General features: G+C 36.7%; 1 protein-coding gene across 1 annotated transcript in view; it reads left to right on the top strand.

Annotated features, from left to right (window-relative positions):
• The window catches only part of LOC126236574 (nose resistant to fluoxetine protein 6-like), a 259,898-nt gene extending 253,438 nt beyond the window's left edge, over positions 1 to 6,460 (top strand). The window contains exon 13 of the mRNA XM_049945986.1: positions 6,208 to 6,460. Coding sequence (XP_049801943.1) covers positions 6,208 to 6,320 — 113 coding nt within the window. The 3' untranslated portion in view covers positions 6,321 to 6,460. The remainder of the gene's footprint in view (positions 1 to 6,207) is intronic.
• The last annotated feature ends 14,217 nt before the right edge of the window (positions 6,461 to 20,677 follow it).

Raw genomic sequence — 20,677 nt, 5'->3', positions numbered from 1 at the left:
ATGAAATTTGTCATTAAAAATATATCACTTTTTCAAACCAACAGCTCAATTCATGGAATCAATACTAGAAATAAGAATAAACTTCACAAGGATTTAATGTCACTTAGTCTTGTACAAAAAGGTGTGCATAATTCAGGAACACACATTTTCAATAACTTGCCAGCAGCCATAAAAAGCTTAACAACCAATGAAACTCAGTTAAGAGAAACCTAAAGGATTTATTGGTGGCCAACTCCTTCTACTCCATTGATGAAATTCTCAGTAAAAACAACTAGTATAACTTCTGCACAATTTGTGTTCCGTAATGTGTTCATTGTAAATATGTGTGTGTGTGTGAGTGTAAGTACAATCTAACTTCTGCACCATTTCTGTGCAGTAATGTGTTCATTGTATTATAGTAGTTGTATTACACATTTATTACCTTATAAATAAATAAATAAAACTTTTTTGTTTTAAATTCAGTGCATTAGTCTTTGTAAAATGACTCTTTCATATAGTGCTCATTAAAAAATGACGATCATTCCACTTGGGACCTGTGGAATTGTACATTAGTTTATTTGTTTTAGTTGTAAATATTTGTCATGTATTGTTGTTTTTCTGACATGTTCTACATCCTGGAGGACCTCCTCACTATGGATCAATTGGAATGAAAGTAAATCTAATCTAATCTAAAAAGAGAGCATGGCAAAGACAATACAGAAACTGGACCCTTCTTCTTCATTGTAGCTATCAATGATTTACCTAATAACACAGCCCACCCTGTCATACGTTATGCTGATGATACAACAGAACTTACCACACATCAGGACATTTCAGTTCTGAATAGTGTAACAAAAGAAATGCTTGATTAGGCTCTGGACTGGTTTGCAGCCATAAGCTCCAGTGCAATACTGATAAAACCCAACAACTTTTAATGGGAACGTCAAATGAAGTAGGCAATAAGTCAGTAAAACTCGTAGGTATTTACATTGACTCATAACTCTGTTGGGAGGAACATGTCAATCACGTATGTGAAAAAATATCCCTAGTGGAATACCTTATCTTGAAATTAAGGGAGGTAGTGAGCTTGGAGTACCTTAGGGTGACATGCTTTGGGTTATTCCAGTCACATTTTTAGTATGGTCTGATTGTATGGGGGCACTCTCCTCACATCAAGAACATCTTGAAATTACAAAAAAAAGTCTTACACATAATATGTCAAAGATGTCATAGCGATCACTGTCACCCTCTTTTTTCCATACTCAGAATACTCACAATTATAAATTTATATATTTATGTGTCTGTACTCTATATTAAAAATAATATTTCAGAATTTATTGCCAGAGGGGAAATACATGAACGCAGCACCAGAGCTAAGGGTAATTTAAACGTATCATGCCACAGATTAGAAAGAGCAGGAAATTCCCAAAAAGTAGAACCACTCAAAATGTTCAATAAATTGCCAATTCATGTTCAGTCTATGGATATAATTTTTTTTTAAATTAGGTAGTACAGCTGGCTGTCATATCATCTATTTTATAACATTAAACAATTCTTTGAGATGCCTGAGGATGATATTAGCATTTAAAAGTTTTCTTTAGTTTAACATATTTTTGTGTGCTGTTGTTAGTCGTGTGTAATTACATAGTACATACAATAGATAATACAGTATGTACAGGGTATACTATATACTATACAATATTATATTAGAGTGTAATTTATTGCATTAACTTTTAGAAACTATCCAGGTGTAATTTGGTACACTGACATGCTTTAAATGTATACTATAATGTTTTGACACTAGTTTATTTTATTGTTGTGTATGTACTACTACATCCTGTGTGACGAAGCCAATATTATAAAATGATCCATGGTGAATAAAATTCTTGATTCTTGATATGTTGACTGGGCACCAGATTTCACCAGTTAAGATGGCAGATGACACATGAAGTAACAACAGAAAGAAAACTGCCCAAGCATGAATCATGCTGTTGTAGGTGAATGGATTAACAAGAAACATAAATATTTAATAAGGAAAATAATCATGTTCTTGAATTAATTCTCAGTGAGTGGTATAAAGCGATTCAAGCTATCAAGAAAGGAAAGGTGTCTGAAATTAAGGCATTTCAGTAGAAATGGCCAAATCTGGAGGAAAAGCTATGCAAAGAGAACTTAACAAAACTGTTTACAGAAAGTCTGGGAGGTACACAATTCCCAAAACAGGGCTATCTATCCTATTTCACAAGAAATTAGAAAGACAAAACATAAAAAGATCTTAATCTGTCATGTTCTCTTTATAATTTACAACCTATTCATTGGAAGTATCCCAACTGCACAGAGAGGACATTTGATTTTAATCAGGCAAAAGAACAAGCTGACTGTAGAAATGAATGTACCATGGACCTTTCGCAAATCATGAACTAAATTCTAAAATGAAAGACAGACAATAAATTGCTACTATTTCTGGGATTCACAGATTTTTATTAAGCTAGTGACTCAGTTTCAACAAAATTTACATTAATTACCATTGAGGACAACATGTTGATTCAAATTACATTAATATACTAAAAAATACATGAGGTGTGTGAGAAAAGTACAGTGACTGATTTTTTATTACTAAAGTTTTTTATTTTAATCAAACAATAATATTGTCTGCTTCGAAGTAATTCCCCTTGGCAGCTGCACACTGACAGAATCATTGTTCCCAGTCTTGCTTGCAGTGCTGAAAGGCTTCAACTAGTAGGGTCTTCAATGTGTTGCACACATTCTGTCAAATAGTCTCCATAGTCCCAAAATGAAACCCTTTTCAGGCATTTTTCAATTTCAAGAAAAGAAAAAAGTTGCAAGGCCTCAGATCTGCTGAATAGGGGGAGATATTTGAAAAAAACACTTTGTTGACAGTTTACCCTGGAGGAAAAGGTCCAAAAAGAGCAAAACAGCATTATTTTGCTCTTTTATTTGCTCATTTGAGCTTTTTTTCAGTCAGGGATATGTCTCAGCATGCTACTCCTCACTTTGCCAATTTGTCTCATGATTGTACTCAAAAATTCAGGATTCATCACCTGTAATCACACAACTGAACCATTCGTAGTTATTGACACTCCTATTTTGAACATCAATGCACACATTTCTTTGACTGTCCTTCTGTTTAGTTGTGAGGTTTTTTGGCATCATTTTGGCACAATATTTTGCATTTGCAAAACTTTGGTAAGAATTTCATGTACAGTGAAAGTGTTTAAGTTTAACAGGTCAACCATCATCCTCATTTTTAAACACTGGTCTGATCTCATAAGAGCATGCACACATGCAAAGTTTTCATTGGTTTCTGAAGCTGAAGGCCTCCCTGAGCAACATTCATCTTCAGCATATTCTCATCCTTCCAAAAATGATTTGTGCCAGTGAAAAACTTGTGCTCTTGATAAGGAATGTTCCTTGTAGGCCTGTTTCAACTTTCCAAAGGTCACACTTGTGGATTCCCAAAGTTTAATACAAAACTTGATGGCATAACATTGCTGTAAATTCTGCTGTTCACAACAAAAACACAACTTGACAGATGGTACTCTTAAATATCATGTGATGGCTGTATGGAGCTGTAACTTGGATCAAGCATCTGAAAGGGATTAACATACTAGTTTACACTTGCAGAACAACACATCATTTCCAGGTCGCTCACAGTGTTGTCAGTGTTATTACTTCTCTCACACATCTCATTTGTATCAGTGCTATAGTTTGATTGACTTCACCAGGATATCAATAAATTCGGAATTGGCAGAAGGATCAGACAAAAACACTCCATATTGCCAAAACTATTCTCAGGGCTCTTACAGAAAGTTTAAGACCCTCAAACTAGATAAGAAAGAACTCATGTTATCACTGCATAACTAAGCATATGAAATTGCACTTTTTATTTCTAATGTGTATAGACTCCAACAATTATTTGATTAACTTTATACAGCAATATTGTAAGCAAGCTAGAAAATTAATTTAAATAAATCCAAAATAATGTAGAGTATAAATTAATAATGTACTCGAGAGGCCAGTTTATAAATTTTTGTATCTGGGATAATAGAAATCAACTGTATGGAAAGCAAAAGAAATTAACTGAAGAATAAAAATATGCATTAGCGCTTTTGGTAAATTAAATAGGGTTTCAAAAACATAGTTTCCAATGTTCAACACAGTTTGGTTGTACAAGTAACTCTCATTGTTTTTACCTAAAGACAAGAGTGCTAGCTTCTGTTGCATGTCTTCACTACCTGTTGTCTAGTGAAATTATCTTCTGGAGCAACCCACCTAGGGTAAATAAAAGTAATTGTAAAACAGAAGTGAACAGTAAGAATATTGTGAAAAGCAATGAACATTGTATCTTGCAGAGGTCTCTTTAAAGGTCTTGGAATGCTTCCTCTCACTTCTTAGTACATCTGGTGTTTTTGTTGCTGATAATAAAGCTCAATTTCAGCTATGTGAACTATGATCTACACTACCAAAATACAATACAAAAAAATAATTTTCATTTAGACTAGGTTTCAGAATGGAGTTAAGTACTTTGATGCAAAGATATTCAACAAGTTCTCATCTAACATAAACGAAGAAATTGGGCATCCCTACTAATTCAAAAGAAAATTATAAATATACCTGATTATCCACTCTTATAAATATTAAATGTTTGAAAACTCATAGTAGCTAGATGGCAAGTAGCAGTGTACGTTGTGCACCTGCATGATAAGTAGAAATATATTGTAAAATGACCTCTGTTATTACATATGTAGATAACTATTTTCTTTGAAAAATCCCAGTGTAATCAAGTAAATATTAAACTTCCAATAAAATATAAACATCACCTATTTAATATAAATGAAGAAGCAGCAGTTGTTTGCAAATTAGTGACCCTCCACCTAATTAACGAGCTTCAAGTTAACTGATGTAAGCATAGATATTATTAAACAACATTGTTATAGTTTATCGTCAATTCAGTGTACAAATTAAGTTTCTAAGAGTTGATGCTCTTATCATACCAAAAACTTGGATGCAGTCCATATTTGTGAAGGTTCTCTTCGATGAGCTCTACAGAACACAATTATTTAATTATCTAATATATGTGGATAGCACTGTGACCAGTATATTCTGGAGTTAAGAATTGAAAGCCACATCTCAGTTTATATTGAATGTCTACATCAGACACCATTTTACATACTCTCATACTGCTACATATCCCACAAGAATGGACCTAATTAGCCACTGGCAGGCAGGTTTAGCTTTTATTGGAACATATTATTTGCCCCTAACATTATTCAGTGAAAAAAATATAAAGAACTGAAGTTATTATTTTAAGAATGGTATGTGCAGTTTCAGCATATCAACTGATTTGTTAGTGAAAACACAAACTAGTTCAATATAACTATCATCATGCACTTTAGAAATAGAAGATGGAAAACCATGCTATATGTACACATGTGTACATATTGTACATCCTTAAAAAATGTGCAAGAAAACTCATTTTAATTTGAAGTGAATAGTAATGTTCATCTTGAATAAATAAAATATGGAAGCAACGGACCTCTGATATTCAGATCAAAATTAAAATTTTTTTATATAATACAGTCCTTGTGTTTTGTACAAGTATGTGTCAAAATAATTTAGTTACATCCACAATACACAACACCACTTAGTAGAATTTTGCTACATCTTTTTGGTGTGTGAATTGTCTACTATGCAATAATGTAGGTCCACTGTGTCTTGTCAATAATGCTGTAACAGCATCACTTCAATAATTTAAATTTCCAGTGTTAGTCTGTGTGGTTTTAATTTTATTATTCACTTATGAACTCATGTAAACATTGTCAACTCTGTTTCAGAACTGTATTATACAAATGTATGCATTGTATTTTACCATTAGTACCAGGTATACATATAAATAACAAAAGTTGTATTAAACTAGAATGTGGAAAATCCCTGAAATTTATCATCTAAATATTGAGAACAGTGTTTTAAGGCTTACATTGGCTTACTGTTATGTCATTAACTACCATGTTAATTATTATTGTAATATTTATTCTGAGAACTCTTTGAATGCACAGATTTTTAATCATTTCTAAATAAGGGAAACTTTGATTCTCTTGATGCCCTAGACTGGTGTGTATAAATAAATATGTAAATTATCTATAGTAAATTTTTTTACCATAATAATTTCAGGATATGAACTTTTTCAGTTTAATTGTATCTTTTTAGGTCGTGTGAGTCTTTCCATCAGTGCAATGTCAACAGATGGTGAAAGGAAAGAGGATGAGGAATCTCTGAAAAATGCAAGAACATCGCAAGAACAAGCAGATTTAAAAATGTAATTGGTTAACAAGAAATAAAATAATACAAAAATGTAATAAAAGGCAATTAAATAACTATTCCACTATATAATATTTTATTTAAATTTCTGTTTGCATGCACTCATCCAATGATACTTTTGCAGCTGTCATATTATGTGCAAGGCTTATTATGTATATTTGTGAACAAAGGTTTAATACATACCATATGCACAGTTTAATGTACAATACATACAACTTGGAATTCTGTCAGTGAATACACACATTTATTTATAATAAAATGTTTTAATTTTGTTTTAAATGTGTGCCCAGTATGTGCTCTTAAGGATTGTGACGATTTGTTGTACTGCATTGAACCACTGAACTACTACTTGTTACTTTTAATCTTATCCTCTGTCTGCAATAACTGTTCTTATTTCTTGTGTTGTGGTTCTGTACATCATAACATTTTGGTGTCTCACCCTGAAGGCTTGCAACAAATGCGGAAAGTCTATGTTATATGCATAAAAGGAATATACAGTGAGACATTTATTTTTAATAAGAGCACATAACATGTCTCCCTGTCCCCCAGATCCTGCATCAAAACATCTATAAGAACATCTTTAAGAAAATCTTGGACCATCCATAAGAAAATAATTGGCAAAATGTCATACACTGTAAAATTATGAGGAGACAGTACGGCTCACCAGTGCTTACCTTCGAGACAAAATTCCAGTACTGTTGACAGACACAATAAGAGTAGAAACAATCTACTTCTAGATTATGGTGTTGTTAGTTCCTTCATCGAGGAAAAAAGAGGGGTAGATTTCAGAAGACTGGGAAGGAAGCCAGTTCACTTGGATCCCAGGATGTGAGGGACTGTCTTTGTGTGGGGACAAGGAAGAAGTACTGGGGTCTGAGTGACCTTTGCCTCTTTCCCAGCCTTCTAAAACCTACCCCTCTTGCCTACTTGATGGAGTAACTAAGAGGTCTCAAAGCTAGGAATAGATAATGTCTGCATTTATTGCATATATCAGCAGTGATTGAATTTTGGCTCCTGAAGATAAATTCTGCCCAGACATGGAAAATCCTTGTGCTCATACAGTTTGCTCCAGTGATTCCTTTTTTTTGGCACATCTAATTCTAGTATACTGACAGTTCAGATTTGGATTCAAACTTTTGATAAAATGACATCTGCCCTACATCCTATCCATGGCCATTTAAGGAATAGATAAACTGCATTGCTTGGTTCCCTAATTGTTTTGTTTTTTACCTCTATGCATTAAAACCAAAGAAATAGTGAAAGGCAGGCCAAATGTTGTTTATTAAGATGCTGTAACAGGGTTACAGCAGGCTAGTATTGGGAAAGTGGTTCTTGGCTGGAGATTGGCAATGGAGCAGGTGAACCACTTGATAGAACACTATTGATGAACAGGAATAGGCAATGAACAAGCATGGTTCAGTACATCTGAAACAGACAGACTGCAGACTCTGGTAGGTGATCCTTGGAGCCTGGTACAGGGGTGTTGATGCAGGCATTTCCCATGTACAGAACCAGTACCCAGGCTACCACATCATGCTACCAGGTGCTGGCTGACATCTGTGAGGTGGCAGTGGGGCAGCGAGGCAATATCCTTGCCCCTGCATTGGACACTCAGGCAGGGGTCATTGGTTCGTGGCCTAGCAGAGGCAGCATCATAGATGTGGTGATGACCAACACAAGCTGTGCATCATCAGACAGACCAGCTGTGACGATCTGCTGATGGGCTGCTCCTGGTTGTTCAAAGCCCATTTCCATGTGGTGACAGTTGTGGAAGGTCCCCTGTATTGAGACTGTGTAGAAACATCTGGAGCAGGGTAGATGGCGTTGTGTGGCATAAGTGGTGATCAGTTGATAATGGGGCAGAAGTCCGCATGACATTCCTCTCAAGAAGTGCTGGCTGCAGAAGCCACATCTGCTGATATTGCTGAGATGGCAGGGAATTGACCAGTAACTGCTGCCTGGTTTCAGTTACTGGACTGCAGTCCCATCTGTTGGTGTTTGAGACATTAAAATGTGATAAAATACACAGACAAATAAAAAAGTTCTTGAAAACATACAGGATGTTACAAGCAAATCCAAACAGCTTCTGATCTTGCTCACAGCAAGCCTGAGTCCATTTTAGGGCTGTCAACTGTGTGCACTACTATGAGGCTGAACAGACAAGAGACAACAATCAGATCCAATCCATAAAGTCTATGTGACAGCAACTTGGCCAGAAAGCTAGGAGACAGTAGTTATCAATTAAAAATGCAAGTTCTGCTGCATACTCGGAGTATGGCAGTCGAAGACTGGACACAGCAGCAAGTCACATACTGTTGGTTACTGTCGGGCTCAGTGTAACATCATTTAACTTCATTTGGCATATAATATAACAAACCTGCCTCCCCCATTCAAATATTTCATAAGAAGACCCAAACTTGTTTTGGCTCCTGTGGAGAGACAGTGTGATGTTCCACACATTCTTGACCATGATACGAAGTTGCGAAGCAAAGTCTGATCAGGAGCTAAGACTTCCTGTTATTTAATCTTGCTCATGTTATTATTTCAGCATGCTCACTAATCCCTTCTGATTGAACTTCTTTTCTCAAAAGCTGCAGTTACTGCTGGAAGTTAAGAGTACAGATCCAACATCCAGTTCTCGAAATAAATGTGGGTCTTCTCATTAAGAAGGTCTTTTATATTGTTCTACAATGTAGGAAAAGACAGATTGCTACTTACCGTAAATAGGACATGTTGAGTTGCAGACAGGAGCACTTAAGAGACACTTACGTACAGCTTTTGGGCACAGCCTTCATCAGTAATACACACCATTCACACACACACAAGCAAGCACACCTCATGCACACACAACCACCGATCCCAGCATCTCAGGCCGGATGGCAACTATCATGTGGGATGCAAGCAGCAATCTGTAGGAGGTGGGGAAGTGTAAAGGATAGTAGTATATGGATAGGGAGGGAGACAAACACTGTCTGGTGGAGTGTGCAGGGACTAGAATGCCCACAGTCGCAGCCTCAGGAAGTTGTGGGACAGGGAGGTGGGGAAAAAAGGAGAGGAGTAGAGAAAGGCAGGTGGATGTGTTGGCAGAGTGCTGCAAATAAATAGGGTGAGAGATGAGAATGGGGGGGGGGGATGATAGGGCAGAGGGGGTGGAAACTGTTGCATGGAGGGTGTGGAGACGTTGTGTTACCATAGGTTGAGGCTGGGATAATTATGGGAACAGAGAACGTCTTGTAAGGATAACTCCGATCTGCACAATTCAGAAGAGCTGGTGGTGGAGGGAAGGACCCAGATGGCTTGAGTGGTGAAGCAGCCATAGAAGTCAAGTGTGTTATGTTCAGCTGCATGTTGTGTCACAGTGTGGTCTACTGTTTGGCAGTGGCCATTCATCCTGGTGGAAAGCTGCTTGGTAATCACACCAATATAAAAAGCTGTGCAGTGATTGCATCAGAGCTGGTAAATGACATGGCTGCTTTCACAGGTGGCCCAGCCCCTGACGGGGTAGGATTAAACCTGTGACAGGACTGGAATAGAAGGTGCTGGGTGGGTGGATTGGACAGGATTTGCAGCTGGTTCTTCCACAGGGATATGATCCCTGTGGCAAGGGGTTGGGATTGAAAGTGGTCATGGAAGTTGGTTGGGCAATGGAACAGCACTTTAGGAGGGAGGGAAGTATCTCAAGTAGGATGTCCCTCATTTCAGGGCATTATATTTCATAACATTTCTAACAGGAAATCACTCTTACTATGGACATAGGATCTCAGATAACAAATATTTATTATCCATAAGGATCATTAAACAGTTTTTTTACAACATTTTGTGGTTTTATCTCCTGCACCACTCATTACAGTCCAGCAGCCATTTAGTTGAATCACCCATGTTTCATCTAATCAAGTATATTCATTCCACAATTGAGGTTTTTATATCCCTGATCATAAAACATCTGGAAATTACAGAACATGAGTATGTTTCACATTCAGATTAAACAGAGTCCAGGGACTAAATTACCCAAACTTCCCATTAAAAAATTCTTGTAAACCCAACCATATTACATATTATTTCCAGTAAAGATTAAAAAAGACAACAGAGATTCCTCTAGAAGAAGAGTACGGGACTCTACAAAAGTCTTAGAACTATAGTTGAATGGAATGGACAGTGTGTTAAAAGGAGGATATAAGATGAACATGAACAAAAGCAAAACGATGATAATGGAATGTAGTGGAATTAAGTCAGGTGATGCTGAGGGAATTAGATTAGGAAATGAGACACTTAAAGTAGTAAAGGAGTTTTGCTATTTGGGGAGCAAAATAACTGATGATGGTCGAAGTAGAGAAGATATAAAATGTAGACTGGCAATGGCAAGGAAAGCGTTTCTGAAGAAGAGAAATTTGTTAACATCGAGTATTGATTTAAGTGTCAGGAAGTCGTTTCTGAAAGTATTTGTATGGAGTGTAGCCATGTATGGAAGTGAAACATGGACGATAAATAGTTTGAAAAAGAAGAGAATATAAGCTTTCGAAATGTGGTGCTACAGAAGAATGCTGAAGATTAGATGGGTAGATCACATAACTAATGAGGAGATATTGAATAGGATTGGGGAGAAGAGGAGTTTGTGGCACAACTTGACTAGAAGAAGGGATCGGTTGGTAGGACATGTTCTGAGGCATCGAGGGATCACAAATTTAGCATTGGCAGGCAGCGTGGAGGGTAAAAATCGTAGAGGGAGACCAAGAGATGAATACACTAAGCAGATTCAGAAGGATGTGGGTTGCAGTAAGTACTGGGAGATGAAGAAGCTTGCACAGGATAGGGTAGCATGGAGAGCTGCATCAAACCAGTCTCAGGACTGAAGACCACAACAACAACAGCTGTTACAGGGAACATCACATTCATTGTTATGAGGTCAATTTCCTCATAAAACTCCTTAACCCTTTCTAAACTGCCACTAAACCAGAAGAGATATATTTTTTGAACAATTAACAAGTATTTGATGCTGGACATTCCATAATCCATTTCTTATCTTTCCAGTCACACTATTCAAATGATGATTTCATAAACTCCTCAATTGAATAGTAGCATTTTTCCACCAGGAGATCATATAGTTTTCTCTTCAGTGAACCTATATCCATGCTCAGTACATCTCTACCCTTGAGTTTATTGTAAATTTTCAGTCCCATGTACTGGGGTGTCTGTTGGTAGAGTTTTAAGCAATGTTGTGGAAGCATGAACTTTTCTTTCTGTATAGTGTTGTACACCTACGTCTACACCTACATGGTTACTCTGCTATTCACAATAAAGTGCCTGGCAGATGGTCCAGTGAACCACCTTCAAGCTGTCTCTCTACCGTTCCACTCTAAAATGGCACAAGGGAAAAACGAGCACTCTGTGAGAACCCTGATTTCTCTTATTGTATCATGATGATTATTTTTCCCTATGTAGTTGGGTGCCAACAGAATGTTTTCACAATTGGAGGAAAAACTGGTGATTGAAATATCATGAGAAGATCCCGTTGGAACAAAAAATACCTTTATTTTAATGATTGCCACTCCAATACACATATCATGTCTGTGGCACTATCTCCCCCATTTCACGATAATACAAAACAAGACACTCATCTTTGGACTTTTTCAATGTAATCCGTCAGTCCCACCTGATGCAGATCCCACACCACACAGAAATACTCCAGAATAGGTTGCACAAGAGTGGTGTAAGCAGTCTCTTTAGTAGACCTGTTGCATCTTCTAAGTGTTCTGCCAATGAATCGCAGTCTTTGGTTTGCTCCACCCACAACATTATCTATGTGACCGTTCCAATTTAGGTTATTTGTAATTGTAATCCCCAAGTATTTAGTTGAATTTACAGCCTACAGATTTGTGTGACTTATCACATAAGCGAAATTTAGTGGATTTCTTTTAGTACTCATGTGAATAACTTCACACTTTTCTTTATTCAGGGTCAATTGCCACTTTTTGCACCATACAGATATCTCATCTAAATCTTTTTGCAATTTGTTTTGGTCATGTGATGACTTTACAAGATGGTAAGATTGTCTCCTATACCGTTAATACGGATCAGGAATAATAGAGGACCTATAGCATTTCCTTAGGAAATGCTGGATATTACTTCTGTTTTACTCGATGACTTTCCGTCTGTTACTATGAATTGCAACCTTCCTGACAGGAAATCATGAATCCAGTCGCACAGCTGAAGTGATATTCCATAGGCATGCAGTTTGGTTAGAAGACGCTTGTGAGGAATGATGTTGAAAGCCTTCTGGAAATATAAAAATGTGGAATCAATTTGACATCCCCTGTTGATAGCACTTATTACTTCACGAGTATAAAGAGCTAGTCGTGTTTTGCAAGAATGATATTTTCTGAATCTGTACTGACTATGTGTCAATAAATCATTTTCTTTGAGGTATTTCATAATGTTCGAATACAGTATACGTTCCAAAACCCTACTGCAAATCGACGTTAGTAATATGGGCCTGTAATTCAACGGATTATTTCTACTGCCCTTTTTGGGTATTGGTGTGACTTGAGCAATTTTCCAGTCTTTAGGTATGGATCTTTCTGTGAGTGAGCAGTTGTATGTAATTGCTAAATATGGAGCTATTGTACCAGCATACTCTGAGAGGAACTTGACTGGTATACAATCTGGACCAGAAGCATTGTCTTTATTTAGTGATTTAAGCTGCTTTGCGACACTGAGGATATCTACTTCTATGTTTCTCATTTTGGCAGTTGTTCTTGATTGGAATTCAGGAATATTTACTTTGTTTTCTTTGGTGAAGGAGTTTCAGAAAACCATGTTCAATAACTCTCCTTTAGTAGCACTGTCACCAGTGACTTCATCGTTGTTATCGCACAGTGAAGGTATTGATTGTGTTTTGCCACTGGAACGCTTTATGTATGACCAGAATCTCTTTGGGTTTTCTGCCAGATTTTGAGACAGAGTTTCATTATGGAATATATTAAAAGCATTTCACATTGACATACACACTATATTTCGAACTTCTGTAAAACTTTGCCAGTCTTCAGGGTTTGGTGCTCTTTTAAATTTGGCATGCTTTTTTCACTGCTTATACAACAGTGATCTGACCCATTTTGTGTACCATGGGGAATCAGTACCATTACTTATTAATTTATGTGGTATATATCTCTCAATTGCTGTCAATACTAGCTCTCTGAAATCATTCCACAACTTTTCTATGCTTACATGATCAGATTGGAAGGAGTGAAGACTGTCTCTTAAAATGGCATTAAGAGCATTTAATCAGCTCTTTTAAATAGATATACTTTGTGTTTATTTTTAATGGTTGTAGGTGTTACAGCATTCAGCCTAGCAACAACTGCCTTGTGGTCGCTAATCCCTGTATTCATCATAATACTCACTGTTTGTCCAGGATTATTTGTTGCTAAGAGGTCAAGTATGCTTTTGCAACCATTTATGCTTTGATTAGGCCCATGAACTAATGGTTCAAAATAACTTTCTGAGAAAGCATTCAGTACAATTTTGGATGACATTTTATGCCTGCCCCCGGCTTTAAAGATATAATACTTCCAGCTCATTGAGGGTAGATTGAAGTCACCACCAACTATAACAGTATGAGTGGAGTACCTATTTGAAATGAGACTCAAGTTTTCTTTGAACTGTTCAGCAAGTGTATCTTCTGAGTCAGGGGGTTGGTAAAACGATCCAATTAATAGTTTAGTCTGATTATCAAGTATAACCTCTACCCATACTATTTTGCAGGAACTATCTACTTCAATTACACCACAAGGCAAACTACTTCTGACAGCAATAACTACTCCACCACCAACTGTATTTAATCCATCCTTTCGGAACACTGTTAGATCATTTGAAAAAATTTCAGCTGGATTTAGCCAGCTTTCTGTACCTATAATTATTTGAGCTTCAGTGCTTTCTATTAGGGCATGGAGCTCTGTTTCTTCCGCACCACAGCTTCGACAATTTAGAATTACAATACCAATCATTTCTACAACTAACTTACTGTGTTTTACCTGTCCCCTTTATAAGGACACCCTTTCTGTGGTTCCCTGAGACCCCTTAACCTAAAAAACTGCCCAGTCCATTCCACACAGCCCCCGCTACCCATGTATCTGCTTCCTGTGTGTAGTGGACTCCTGGCCTGTTAAGCAGAACCCAGAAACCCACCACCCGATGGCGCAAGTCAAGAAATCTGCAGCCTACATGGTCACAGAGCTGCCAGAGCCTCTGATTCAGGCCCTCCACTTGGCTCTGTACCAAAGGACCACAGTCGGTTCTATCGATGTTGCTGCAGATGGTGAGCTCTGCCTGAATCTTGCAAGCAAGACTGGCAGTCTTGACCATTTCCCCTAGCTGTCCAAAACCAGAGAGAATCTCCTCCAGTCCAAAGTGACATGCGTCATTGGTACTGACATGAGTCACACATTTTTCAAACAATTCTTTTTTGATGTAGTAGGATTCATGACATGTAGCTTGAATTTCCCCAAAAAATTAACCCATGTCTAATTATGGATTCAAAGTAGCTGTGGTACATCACATTTCTGCAGCTTATGTCTTTTATACCAGATAGTATATCCATTGCAAAGGCAAAGTTGTTTAATTTTGTAGTTAAATAATCTATATGTGCTTGCCAGCTTAGATTTTTGTCCAAGTTTAGTCCCACGAATTTAATGGACTGAGCTTTGTCTGTAACTTGATTTTTATGTACAACACTGATTTTTGATTGTTTGATTCTAAAAAGTGTAAACAAGGTCTTTGAAAAGTTAAGTTTAAGGCCATTTTGTGTGTTTATAACACCATCTGGAATTTCTCCCACATTTTGTTTTTCAAGGAGTACCAAAGTATCATCAGTAAACATGACTGGCTGGGCATTGATATTAAGAGGTAAATCACTTATGTAAAAGAGAAACAATATTGGCCCTAAATTGACCCTTGAAGAACTCCTTGTCATATTGTATCCCACTGAGAAGCATAATGTATGGTGTTAGAAGTTATGATTACCCTTTGCTTGCTGTTTGTCAGACCTGAGACACCGCAGAGAATTCTGTCTAGTTTATTAAGCAGCATGGAGTGATTCACAGACTCGAATGCCATTGTAAGGTCACAGAAGATACCTGCTAGTTGTTGCTTTTTTCTAGTAATGAGCAGATTTTTCAATGAATTCATTAACAGCACTCATGGTGCTTTTCCCTTTTTGGAATCCATATTGGTTTTTAAGAATAACACCATGTTTCACAATAAAATTTATTATCTGGACTGAAACTATTTTTGCAAATACTTTGGATAGCACTGGAAGGATAGATATGGGGCGGTAATTTCTTATATCCTCTCTTGATCTGTCTTTGTGTAATGGTTTTACCTCTGCACACTTAAGCACATCAGGGAAGCTGGCTTGCTCAAATGACTGATTATTAAGGACAGAGGGTGTGCTATTTTATCATATAAAAATTTAATTACTTTGGTGGGTACTTGATCCCACCCTGCAGAGTTTTTGTTTTTTAAGGACAAAATAGCATTTTTTACATCTTCTACTGAGACTTTACTAAGTGTCACAAGGGGGTCACTATTCTGGTCTAAGCCAAAGAAATTCACATTGTTGTGATAAGTAGTCACATTTAAATTTTGTTACATTTGTGAGAAACGTATTAAAACATTGTACTATTTGAGCAGGGTTTGAAACAGTATCATTGTTTTGTTTGATTTTTGAAATTTCCTGGTGGTTAACTGTTGTACCTGATTCTGATTTAATAACAGACCACACTGCTTTAGACTTATTCTTATGTCTGAAAATGAACTTATCATTTGACTTTCTTTTGCCAGCTTTAACAGCACTTTTAAATACAACTTTATAACGTTTCACATAGTTAACAAATTTAAGGTTTTTATTGGGTTTCATTGCTTTATGTAGCTCTCGTTTATGAGCACTAGATACTTTTAAGCCTGGAGTGATCCAGTTTAGTTTACTTTTAATTTTTTGGTGCCAGATCTTAGGTGGGAATGATTCATTGAATACCTCTAGAAAACTTCTTAGAAAATTATCATAGTCCTCAGTACTTGACCCACTAATTTTTTTTGGGCCATTTCACTGCATCTATCTTCTCACAGAATAGGTTCAAGTTATTTTTAATAAAGTTTCTTTTCATAAAACCTTTCTTAACATTTGGTTTATTTTTTTCTAGCAGCTAAATAAACAATGTAGAATGGTCAGAAATTCCTAAGTCCAAAGAGGACTTGTTTCCACTGCTGAACACATAATTCGTTAAGAAGTTGTCTATACAATTAGCTGAATTGGCATTTCCTAGTGAATTCACAAAATTTGGTTTAAAACCAGAGTTATGAATTATGTCAACAGACTGTCTTGACTTATAATATTTACACTAAAATCAGCTGCTATGATGATATTTTTCATCTTTTCTTCCTTAAGTTTATCAAGAAGACACTGGAGTTTAGACAAGAAAGCTTTAGTTACTGCACTTCACGGAATCCTGTAAATTGATTTGAGTATTGTGTTCTTGTGTTTTAGTTCAAAACAACAACTTTTAAAGGTGCACTCTTCATTCAAATAATCAGAATCTGTCTTTATTTCATATGGTATGCAGGTATCGAGAAGTACACACAAACCCCCAAGGGATCTTTCTTTTCTGTACAATCTGCTTCCTACATTGAAATGTTCCAGTTTATTTAATATTTTTATGGAGTCACTAGTTAACCAATGCTCATTTAAACAGACAACTTTGATATTTTTGTTTTTATTGAGGATAATTTGCAGTTCTTCAATTTCGATACCATCTACCTTCAGACCATTTACATTCCAATGCATTAAATATTTTTTTTTTTCATTTTTCTTTATCTGTCTAAGTACACATTTTCATAGATTTCTTACCTCAGTGTTTTCGTCACACCAGTTACTAATAAAAACTCCTTAAGATGGGCTGGCAGGGAGACTCTTTTCTTTTTAAGGAGACAGGTGACTCCTGCTGCTTCTGCTGTTGTTGATGTAGTTTCCGTTTTGGTGTTGCTTTTTTCCTTCGTCTCCCTTCATTAGACACATCAACTGGTGCTGTTCCTTCCTCACTTATTTCCACAGGAGAGGCTGGAACTGCTTCTGCTGTATTCAGGGTGCTAGCATAACTTTTCCTGCAACATATTCCTTGTGTGATACTGCTGTTGACCATGTATACGTACTGTCAATCTCTGAGTGATCTTTTGGTTCTGTTTTTGAGGTTTGTTCCACAGAGATAAATGGTCCACTTCCAGCCTTGAGAGATCTCACTTCTGTAACTACACACTTCTTATCTCTAGAATTAGACATGACACATTTGTTGTTGAGAGGTATGGCTACTGAGATATCCTGCTTCAGGCATAATTTTTGTCCTACTATTTTTAAAATCTTGCAAATAATGAATTCCTTTCCCGTTCTGTTGAGATGGAGGCCACACCTTGTGTGGAATCTTTTTCCAAGTTCACTTATATCCACAAATGTCACATTTTTAAACTGTCTGCAATATTTTGAATGTCTTTGTTTGCCTTTTGTACCTCTTCATTTACACAGGACCAATTTGGTAGGTCATGGGGGGAGGGGGGGGGGGTAACTGAAAAAATTATCAAATTTGTCTTTCTGAACTCAAGCAGTATTCGCTTAAGAGAAATTGTGAGTTCCTTTGTACTGTTCGTTGCTATGTTGTACCTTCCAGTGAGGAAAACAGAAAAATCATTTGTGCTCAGCTCTGATACTTTTTCATGGCTTACTGCAGTCTCAGCTTTGAAACTGGAACCTGATTTCACAACAGCATCGATTTTGCAGCTCGAATAGCATATAAAATTCAGACATTTGTCCCTTTATTATGTCATCTTTAAATTAATATAGGGAACAGACTGACCAGCTCAGGTAAATTTATCTACTTTGCTTCTTTGCAGAAACCTATAAACTAATGGTACCAATTTATATAATAACCATCAAAATACACCTTTCTTTTTGAAACGATTATCTCTACACATTATTTAGCCACAGCAATAGTGTCCCTATTTACATGTTCTCCTTTATCTCTCAGGTATAGGTCATCCTTTTCCTCTATGTCCACCTATCCTTTCCATCTCACCATATGTACAGATTAGGCTACAATATCCTGTTAACAGCGTTTACAATTCTACCTATGTATATGTAGGCCATCTTACGTTAAATGCTCTTAAATCATTACTGGTTATGAGAGTGTAAGTACATTTTACTTTAGCCCCATTTGAAACTCACTAGGATGGTGCTAGTGAAAGTCTTTCATCACAGTTCACAATTAAAGAAAGAAACAAGCAAGTTTTTCCATCATTATGGAGGTCTGTACAAAATTTAGGGATTTCACATCCAAAGACCCTTTTTCTTGGTAGACCCTTCAAGTGGGAAAGAAAAAGGTCTCTATAGTATGCATATGATGATAAGATATGTGTCATGATAAGATACGTGTCATAAGAAATGCCGCTTTACAACTAAGATAGTTTTACATTAATATGTGGCAAACAATAGAAATTAATCACACACACACACACACACACACACACACACACACACACACACATTTGCTTGTGAATTGTGATGAAACACTTTCACTAGCACCATGTTAGTGATTTTAAAACTGGGGTTAAAGTAAAATGTACTTACACTCTCATAAACAGTAATGATGTAAACGAATTTAACACAAGGTGGCCTACACTCTGGAGAAAATTTATTTTCTGTAATAAAGTACCATCAAATATTGAGTCCCACTTTACTAATTAGTGAATTAAAATGCATTATGCAGTGAAAATTCATCTTAACACTACTCTTTTCCTCCAACAATAAACAAATAACTGGAAGATAATTTCATTGCCTTGAGTAAGTAAATAAGAATAACTAGATGAAATCATCTGACCCAGTAATGAAAACTAAAAAATGTGCCCTCAGTATAAAATAATCAAAGCACATCCAGTATTTGGCCAATAAACACATCTTAAATCTAGGCTTCTGACTCTTGCACAGAACAGTACATTACCTGCTATTTAGCATCAACAATTTACACAAAGTAGCATGACTAAAATTATGCAGCATACACATCTAACTAACCTTAATGCTTCCAGAGGTAATAAATTGCATAATAGTTTATGTAACACACTTCCATACAAGAATGTTCCTTTCACATACATATTCCTTTTCAAATACTTCCACAATAATAGCAGAAAACTAGAAGCACTGGTACACACCCTTCCCCATGAACCACAGTCCTTGCCGTTGGTGGTGGGCTTGCATGCCTCAGCACTTCAAATAGCCATACTGTAGGTGCAACTGCAATGGAGGAGTATCTGTTGAGAGGACAAACAAATGTGTTGTTGCTGAAGAGGGCAGTAGCCTTATCAGTTTTTGCAGGGCAACAGTCTGGATGATTGACTGATGTGGCCTGGTAGTATCAACCAAAACAGCCTTTCTCTGATGGTACTGCAAATGACCAAAAGGGAGACTACATGTGTAATTTTACCCAGAGACAAGCAGCTCTACTGTATGGTTAAATGATGGCACCCTCTTGGTTAAAATATTCTAGAGGTAAAATAGTCTCCCATTCAGATCTCCAGGCAGGAAATACTCAAGAGGATGTTGTAATCAGGAGAAGCAAAATTGGCATTCTAAAGATCAAAGCATGGAATTTTAGAGCCCTTATTCTGGTGGGTAGGTTAGAAAATTTAAAAAGGGAAACGGATAGGTTGAAGTCAGATATAATGGGAATTAGTGACGTTCAGTGGCAGAAGGAACAAGACTTCTGGTCAGGTGAATACAAGGTTATAAATACAAAATCAAATAGGGGTAATGCAGGAGTAGGTTTAATAATGAATAAGAAAATGTGAATGCACACAAGCTACTATGAACAGTGTTGTGAACGCATAAGCATACCCAACAGACATGGAGCCCATACCCACCACAATAGTACAAGTTTATAGGCCAAGTAGCTCTGCAGATGATGAAGAGATTGAAGAAATATATGATGAGATAGAAGATTAGGGAGATAATAATTTAATTGTGAGTGGGGTTTGAATTCAACAGTAGGAAAAGGAAGTGAAGGAAAAATAGTAATTGAACACAGACTGGGGTAAAGGAATGAAAGAGGGAGCCACCTGGTACAATTTAATCATCACTAACACTTGGTTTAAGAATCATGAAAGAAGACTGTGTATGTGGAAGACACCTGGAGATACTGAGGGTTTCAGATTGATTATATCATGGTAAGACAGAGATTTCAGAACCAGATTTTAAATTGTAAGTCATTTCCAGTGGCAGATATGGACTCTGACCACAATTTATTGGTTATGAACTGTAGATTAAAACTGA

Source organism: Schistocerca nitens, chromosome 2, assembly GCF_023898315.1.
Source record: "Schistocerca nitens isolate TAMUIC-IGC-003100 chromosome 2, iqSchNite1.1, whole genome shotgun sequence".
In the NCBI taxonomy this organism is placed as follows: Eukaryota; Metazoa; Arthropoda; class Insecta; order Orthoptera; family Acrididae; genus Schistocerca; species Schistocerca nitens.
This window is presented reverse-complemented; position numbering and strand designations above follow the sequence as displayed.